The sequence below is a fragment of the Rhincodon typus genome, chromosome 22 (genome assembly GCF_021869965.1).
Source record: "Rhincodon typus isolate 14 chromosome 22, sRhiTyp1.1, whole genome shotgun sequence".
Lineage (NCBI taxonomy): Eukaryota > Metazoa > Chordata > Chondrichthyes > Orectolobiformes > Rhincodontidae > Rhincodon > Rhincodon typus.
Window position 1 is genome coordinate 43476268 of NC_063353.1, and position 9540 is coordinate 43485807.

General features: G+C 38.6%; 1 protein-coding gene across 1 annotated transcript in view; it reads right to left on the reverse strand.

Annotated features, from left to right (window-relative positions):
* Window positions 1–8595, reverse strand: part of taf3 (TAF3 RNA polymerase II, TATA box binding protein (TBP)-associated facto) — a 107666-nt gene extending 99071 nt beyond the window's left edge. The window contains exons 1-2 of the mRNA XM_048609998.1: window positions 8476–8595; window positions 175–214 (exon numbers count right to left, since the gene is read on the reverse strand). Of these exons, the coding sequence (XP_048465955.1) occupies window positions 175–214; window positions 8476–8595 (160 nt within the window). The remainder of the gene's footprint in view (window positions 1–174; window positions 215–8475) is intronic.
* Between the last annotated feature and the right edge of the window lie 945 nt (window positions 8596–9540).

Sequence of the window (9540 nt, forward strand, 5' to 3'; positions counted from 1 at the left end):
GAAACTATCAAATCAAGATCAGCTCTGCCTGAAATGCTATGGAGTGCGCACATCTCCAAATGTTAAAAAGAATAAAAGGCATAGAGAGCAGTAGGAAATAAACTAATGCACATTGAGATGTTCACTTACAGTTGAAAAATAATGCAGTGTTTGTTAAACCCTTGGTATACTCACTCAGAATACAGGTTTGCAAAGTTTCCTTATATCCTTCATGCTTAACGGTTCATTCCGCTGTTGATGTGACCGTTGCTGTTACTTTGGATCCTGACATCCATTTAAACCCAATGTTACTTTTAATTAAGAACGTAAAAACATTGGATCAATCAGCAATTATGAGCTTCAACTGTACATATGAACATGGGGTTTTACTGCTTAGTTGCTCCAGCGCTTTACCTCATGCCAACATAAGCTGCCAGGGCAAAACATTCCACATACATAGTTCACCACTGATCAACCGTACTTACAATTGGTTCCAGGAAACAACTGTTTAAAATGTTGCCTGACTCAAAATCTATTTTGACTGGGATGCATAACTGAAGAGCTACATCTCAGCCAGCACTGTCCTGATGGCAGCAAAGTCTAATCGCACAAAATACATAGGTTAAACTCAACAGTTGCTGAGCATGCAATAGACAATTCTTCAGTGATTAGCACTTAGCTGTGAGCTACTACTGTGCTGACCACCCTGCTGAATGAAAAATCCTTCCTTTATTGAATACCGCAGGGCAATGAAGTGAACCATAGCCACTAAAGAACTAGTACAACCCTACAGAAAGAAACAGAAATAACTCTCACCTTCAGTGACCTGCAATGTATAATGGCAACTCCTGTTTAGAATTGCAAATGAATTGCTGTCTTTGAATCTAAAAGATAAGATCAGTTACACCCAGCACACTGCAAAATAGATTATGAAGTGAATGGGTAAACGTATGTAAAAAAGTGACCTCCATTTGACAGTGAAATACAAAATGGAAAGTAATAATAGCTGAATACTTCTTTGAAAACTCTATAAACCCTATCCTACACATTTGTGAAGGAGCTACTGATTCCTTCTACCAAATCTGTTATTTTCCTTAAAGTAATAAATGATTATTAAAAGTATGATTTTTATCAATTCATTTAAGCAGGTGGTAACAATGGTATTTAAGAATACAATACAGGATAGAAACTCAGTTACATATTAAGTCACAACTTGGTGCATCCAGATTGGGAGGTGACGAAGTACAAAAACACGGCCAACTTCTTAAAATTTAAAGAATAATCATAATCTTACATTTTCCTCACTGCTTGGTATGAAAGTAAACAAAACATGAAACTATCAAATCAAGATCAGCTCTGCCTGAAATGCTATGGAGTGCCCACATCTCCAAATGTTAAAAAGAATAAAAGGCATAGAGAGCAGTAGAAAATAAACTAATGCACATTGATATGTTCACTTACAGTTGAAAAATAATGCAGTGAAAATAAAATAATGCAAGAAAATATTAAAAAAACAAGCATTTAAATCAATTTTAAAATGTTATTTTTATTCTTGAGACGTAGATAATGCTGTAATTCCATATTTATTGATCATCCCTATGTGTTCTTAGAAAAGGATGGTTCACACCCAGGTTTTTCATAATGAAATCAATTATCATAATATATATTGAGATATGAATAAGCAATGTAATGCCTGCAAAATTGTTAACTGCCTTCATATAAATTAAGTATAAAAAAAATTGGCAATGATTCTGGTTCCTTGAAAGAAGGGTTTTCCAGGTAATGTACAGACTCCCAGTTAAATGTTGCATGCTTGAGCAACCCTAGAAATTTAATAGTAACGAATCATGTCAACACCAATTATAGAAACTATGTGCACTAAATGTTGGCAGTTCTTTTCCAGCCTTTGAGTTGTGTCACACTGGTTTAATTCATTTACCCACACAACAGGGAAGCTGGGTGCTATTGGAGTTGTGTGTGAAGAATCACCTGTCAAAAATCAGAGTTCTACAATGCATTGTTCCCTTTCACTACGCAAACAGGAACAAAGCATCTGAGCAAAGTTTTTAAAAAGCTGCATGAAAGAATGGTAGACCCAACCATTACTAACCAGTACTAGCATCCCTAAACACGATGAGCTTCGTCTTTTTCATTTAGATGGATACTTTAGGTAAGAGTTTTAGCTTGAACTTTTCTTGCAGCTGATTTACAAACCCAGAACTCGAAACAATGAGTTTTAATAAATTATTGTTGGGAGAGGTAGATGAAGCATTTTGCTCTGGTTCTTTTACCAAACCAGACGAGTAGAAGGCATAAGACGTAAGGCCATAGGATAGAGGAACAGAATTAGGTCTTTCAGTCCATCAAGTCTATTCTGAAAGTCGTTCCGAATTCATATGAAAGAGAGGTCCTTATTTAATTAGGCATCATGCTGTGGATAGATTTTATATCCTAGTTTAGATGAGTGGAAAGTACTCATGATATAATTTCATATCATTCATTTATTGCAGAATTATAATTGATGTCTAGCACTGAAGCTTGTTAAATACTGACAATTGATCCTTTCAGAAAAATTTTATCAATTCTCACTCCATGTCCCAAAAGTATGAATTCCATTCGTTCAATCAGAACTGATACTCTCAAGTCCCTTACCAAGTTACATAAAAAAAGATACAAATAAGCAATTAAACTAAGTGTCACAGAGTCATAGGGGTCTATGACACAGAAAAAGGTCCTTCAGACCATCAATTTTCCACTGGTCAAAAACAAACATCCGACTATTTTAAGATAACACAGTGCGGAGCTGGAGCAATACAGCAGGCCAGGCAGCATCAGAAGAGCAGGAAAGTTGACGTTTTGGGTCGGGACCCTTCTTCAGAAATGGGGTGGGGGAAGGGAGCTCAGAAGTGCCACAATGACATCACCCGCAAACTGGAGAAGCAGCATCTCTTATTCCGCCCCGGAAGCCTACAGCCCAAGGGCCTAAACATGGATTTCAAAGTTTTAAAATCTCCTCACCCCCAGCCTCATCCAAAGACCAACCCTCCCTCTCATTTCCGCCTCCTTGACCTGACACAACCTGTCCATCTTCTCTCCCACCTCTCCGCCCCTCCCACCTCACTGACTAATCCCCACCACTCCCTACCTGCACTCACCTATCACCATCCCACCTACCTTCCCCAGCCCCAGCCCCACCCCTCTCTCTCCATTTATTTCTGAGCTCCCTTTCCCCTCCTCATTTCTGAAGAAGGATCCTGACCTGAAACATCAACTTTCCTGTTTCTCTGAAACTGCCTGGCCTGCTGTGTGCCTCCAGCATCACAGTGTGTTACCTTTGAATCCAGCATCTGCAGTTCTTCCTATCTCTGACTATTCTAATCCTATTTTCCAGCACTTGGTCCATTGTCTTGGCATCACAAGTGTATATCTAAATACTTTTTAAAATGATATCAGGGTTTCTGCCTCCACCACACATACAGTGAGCTCCAGATTCTTACCATCCTCGGCGTGAAAACTTTTCTTCACATTTCCTCAAACCTCCTGTTCCTTACCTCAAATCTATGACCCTGATCATTGATCCCTCCAAGAGGAAAAGTTCCTTCCTGTCTAGGCCCCTCATAATTTTACCATTTCAGTCATTCAGTCTCCTCAATCTCCTGTGCTCCAAGGAAAACAACCCCAGTCTATCCAATTTCTCTTCATAACTGAAACTCTGCCCAGGCAACATCCTGGTGAATCTCCTCCGAACTCTTCCCCAGGACAATCATGTCCCTCCTAATAATGTGGAGTTCAGAACTGTACACAATACTCATAAGCCTAACCAACATTTTATACACTGAATATTTCCAGGTATTACATAAATATATTGTGAATCTCAATCAAAATCAAAGAAAATATAGAGGAAATTAAACATCCCACCTTGTGGCCTGCTTGTTCTTATTAAATGACCCAATGAGTTAGATATAATGCAAAAGTGTACTTCTACAGTAAGTGCATAAAAAGTCATCTAAAGTTGGATATAATTCACATCAGAATACAGCTGATTCATTTGTCATATTGAGGATTTCTGCATTAGCTTAATAGTTTATTCTTCAGAATGCAGTAGGATGCAGTACCAGTCACTATTGTATTCCTTCCTCTCTGAAGGAAGTATGGTAATCAGAGTAAGAAATGCAGCTGGTTTAAGAATTGATGAAAGGAAGAAAGATAATACTCTGCAGAAGGAAGAAGAAAAAGGGAAGAGAAAGGGAACATAGTTTTTACAATATGAATGACCTATTATAAATTTTTCAGCCCCAAAAATGATGATTTTGCATTTAATCAGCGTATACAATGGCCCTCTTTACAAGGACATGTTACACTCACATTAGCAGTCAGCCTCAACTTTTCATCCTATAAACGCATGATTTACTTACCGCTACCTTAAAACTAGGCACATGGGATCGAGCTGTGTTGCAAAGATGTGCAGGAGTTTAAGACATGCCCATCCTTTGCATTGGATGCCAAAGATATTTCAAAATAGCACTCACCCATAATGACGTCATTATACTCTGTGTGTAAGCTGACCTCTGTTTTTGGATGGATATTTCATGGCTTCAAAGGTTGACTTTTATACGTTGGCATCTATATGACATTGAATAATGGTGCTATGGTGGTAATAACCCTTGAAGTCCTCAACTAGTTGACAATGTCTCACCACATCTAACCTTATTACTACTTTTTGACTCCAACTCTTCCATCTAGTTTTATTCTATAAAAAAAGATTATGGGTGACCCTTCAATACTCAGATGAATATTAAAAATGTATTACGTGTTGCACCCATTATTCACAATTACAGTGTATATGCAATGCTTATTCTTCAATGGTTGGTCAACCATTTAACAACAGAGTAGAAAGCTGAGGAAAAGAAGCATTGCATTTTCTGAAAGTTGAGACTGATCTCAGCACAGGTGCAAAGCGAGTTGTCATGGACATATCCGAGATGAGTAAGATTGGACTTGAAGAGCAAGCCAAAGATTAACAGTGGAACAAAAATTGCGTCTTTACATTTGCATTGAAAAATGCAGCAATTTTATTATCGCAAAAAGCACAATAAGTACTTGAAAACATTAGATGTGTAACAGGCTGACTAGTTTCTGAAACAGGTTGAGTTAACATTATGGATGTGACCTTTCTCAGTTCATAAGGATAACAATTGAGTTCTCTTAAAGATGCTGATCAACCCATTCTTCATTTTCTGCATTACTTCAGAATTCCAGAATTAATGATTTTTCTATTGTTACATTTTCATAGTCTACCAATCGAACTCTGCTTTTAAGTGAAGGATAATAGAAAGTTATGAGTGAATTTACAAGCCACTAATTCCACCAAAGGGTTCAGATTTCAAACTGTTAAAGACGATAGTAGTATTTTTTTATTTCTATTTTTTTTAATGTGTAGTAGTCCAGTTAACATGGAAGTTCTTCCAAAGTCATTTGAATTTGAAAAGAGTAGCTTGTAATTGAGGACAAAAGAGACATTTAACAGTTTTATGGTGTACAATATAACAATATAATGGATCTAGTCAGTAACTTAATATGGCAGCAAGCCTTTGGGAAATATTATAATATACTGAGTATTGGATACTATGTTTTCCTCCAAAACCTAGTGGTAAAATAAACTGTCAATATGCACAATATTCATAATCCTGAAGTTGAGGATACACACGAAGTCATGATAAATATTGTAGCAACAATGAGCAAATATCTAACTTAATTTAAATCTTAGAATAGGTACACAAGAATGATCTTACCACTTGAGTGATTTGTTCTTTTTTTAATTGAACATTTTTATAATTCAACTAAGTAGTTTTTTGTTTCCAAAGTATACATACAATCATGGCAGCTGTTACAAATTCGTTGCAAATGTAATCCAATTGTCTATTTAATAACGCAATGTACAGCAAAATTCTTGATCAGTATTAATACTAGTCTGTTGAAATGTGAGGTTCCTGAGGCAGACATGCCTCTGTCTATTGACTGTGCTTACTTCAGTTCCTCCACTGAATGCATTGCAAATTGATCGCTTGCTGCTCCCAGGAGCATTTTCAAGCCTTCTCACTGCCATTTCACTTTAGCAAATTATGCTTAATTTCATTGTATTTGACCACGCAATGAAATTTACTCTAACTGGACACTTCCTTAGACCATGACAGGCTTTGTGGCAGCGTCCCTTTCTCGTAGGTTTATCAGCACATTTATCAGTGCATTTCTACCAGCGCCAGCTCTATGAGGCATAACAGCATTCTCAATACTTTGTTTGTATTCAGCAGACTAGCCTTTGCATTCAGTGCTATTACTGTTACTTTTATATGTTACTAAATGAACTCCTGACTGCACTGCAACATAATCTTCCCCCACATTTTATGTTGCGATTAAATCCTATCTTCTAGCTCCTCTGGTAATAGAAAGCTGCACTGTACCATTACATTAATAAAGTAATTCTAGTCTCTAACATATTTACTTGCTATAGCAGTGTAGTGCTATAATACGAACATTATATTTCATTTCTCCAGCATGATCTTGAACACCGAGGTTTTTTAAAAAAATCTTTAGCTACATTATTAACTACATGTCCTCACTGCTCAATCCACAATACTGATGACACAGTCAGTGAGACAGGTGGTCCATCATGATATACTTTAGTTATAGATATAATACTCTATATTGTGGAAATTGAATTTCTCAGATTACTGATTAAACCTCTTCAGTGAACATTGTCATTTATGATGGATATAACGTATAAATCAGAATCCACTCCCTGGAGTCAAATTGACTAAAAACACGTTAAAACACCTACATAAAAAAATTAGAATTGAAATCACAACTGATACCAGTGAGTTGTTTCAAACGTCAATTTCAAGGCTGTGATCTATCGAAACCACTCAACCTTTGCACTTACACTTTACGCCACTCAAACCCCTCAACAAATCACTTTCGGGATCCTTGTCATGCATCTATAATTTTTTTGTAATAATAAAGATTTGTTTCAAGTAAACAGGTAGCAAAAAACTGCAGCAAAAATATTATTTCCCACAAAGTCTTATAACTGGTATTCAGATGAAAAGTACAATATTTTGACCTTCAGTGTACAAATCAAAACAGAAACAAAATAAAACCTCAGTCTGCTTAATCATTAACAACCAATTTATCAACAAACTAGGGTGTTTTAGTAAACAAATATTAGAAATATCATCAAGGAATATCACTTACAGTTTTACAGCATTTGCATCAGAAAAATAACTTGGCCTCTACAGTTTCGATCTGCAAATGCTATACTGGTCAGAACAATTTTGCTCCCTATTCTGGATTAAAAATCTAGTTTCATCCTGCTGTAAAGTTTCCATCCCAAAATGTTGTAGACACACAAACCAAGTATGAAAGTCATTTAATGAGTCACTTATCCTTAAAATGTAAAAGCTATTTTTTTTCAACAATGATTTAAGAATTTGACTAGTTTGACGTATTAGATGGCTCCATAGTTCTGTTTCACATTAACAACACCTGAAAGTTTCAGATGAGACTTTGTCTAAACACATTTTCGCACAAAGTTTATTTGTTAAGTAAACAATTTAGGAAGCCATTTTTTAAAGGAAAACAAAAGCAAATAAAATTGCATCCGTTCCTATGTACTTACTGCTGACATAACAACATTGACACCTAAAGGTTGGAGTCACATACGAAAAATAAGATGCATTTCAGTAGAAATCAATTTCATTATTCTATTTTAATTCAGACACCATGTGAATGCTTTGCCAAAAAGTCCTTAAAAATTTGCACGTTGAACAACCAAAACACAATCATCTATGCTATAATAACCATTTCTATATTTGTTCTTGGGACTTACTTGATAGACTATCATTTAATGACTATCCCTAATTGCCTTTAAGGTGGTGATAGAAAGTTGCATTCTTGAAATTCTGCAGTCCACATCGGTCAAGTGCAATTAGTAGGGAGGTCTGGGATTTTGACACAGCAATAGTGAAGTAGTGGTAGTACATTTCTAAGTCAGAATTATGTGTAGGGACTTGAAGATGGTGGTGTTCCCCCAAGTCTGATGCTAAGGTCCTTCTGAGTGTTAGAGTTTGCAGGTTTGGAAGGTGTTGTCAAAGGACCTTTGACTAATGCTGTTCAAGCAGATTTCTTTGCTCTGGATGGAAATTTACAAATCAAACTTCTAACAAAGCAGTGTTGGTGCTGGAACTCTGGCAACTGTTTGTGGCCAACTTTAGAGTGTTGTGGATTCTACCACCATAATGTGGATTCATCACCATAAACAGGGCAGTCCAGCACCCTCATCCGCTAAACCATACTCGTCCTTACCCTTAACAACTTTGCCTGTAACTCCTCCCACTTCCTACAGACTAAGGGGATGGCCATGGGGACCCGCATGGGCCAAGCTATGCCTGCCTCTTCAAAGAATATGTGGAATAGTCCCTCTTCCACAGCTACACTGACACGATCCCCCAGCACTTCTTCCGCTACATCAATGACTGTATTAGCACTGCCTCGTGCTTCCACAAGGAGCTTGAACTTTTCATTGACTTTACGAACACTTTTCACCCCAGCCTGGACCATCTCTCTCCTTCCTGGACCTCTCTGTCTCCATCTCTGGTGACCGCCTCGAAACTGACATCTATTTCAAGCCCATCGACTCCCACAGCCACCTAGACTACACTTCTTCGCACCCACCTTCCTGCAAGAATGTGAGCCCCTATTCCCAATTGCTCCGCCTCCGCTGCATCTGCTCCCAAGATGGGGTGTTCCACTCCCGCACATCCCAGATGTCCTCTTATTTCAAAGACATCAACACCCCCCTTCGGTGGTTCAAAGTGCTCTCAACCGCATCTCTTGCGTTTCCCCCTCTTCTGCTCTCACATCTCCTCCCCGCAACAAAAACAGACAGAATCCCCCTTGTCCTCACATATCACCCCACTAACCTCCGGATTCAACGTCTTCTTCTCCATCACTTTTGCCACCTGCAATCCGACGCCACAACCAAAGATATATTTCCCTCCCCACTCCTAACTGCCTTCCATAGGGACCGCGCTCTCTGCGACTCCCTCGTTCGCTCCACACTCTCCACTCGCCCCACCACCCCTGCTAAACCTGCCCCTACACCTCCATCCAAGGCACCAAACAAACTTTTCACATCAGAGGTTCACCTACACATCCGTCAATGTGGTCTATTGCATCTGCTGCTCCCAGTGTGGCCTCCCCTACAGCGGAGAGACCAAGTGGTGGCTCGGAAACCGCTTTGTAGAGCCCTTGCGCTCTGTTTTTGACAAATCATAACACCTTCCAATCGCAAACCATTTCAACTCTCCCTCCCTCTCCCTTGGTGACATGTCCATCCTGGGTCTCCTCCAGTGTCACAACGACGCCACCCGCAAAGTGGAGGAGCAGCACCTCATATTTCGCCTTGGGAGCCTACAATGCAATGGTCTCAATGTGGACTTTACCAGTTTCAAAATCTCTCCATCCCTGGCCTCATCCCATGACCAACCCTTCCTCTCATCCCTG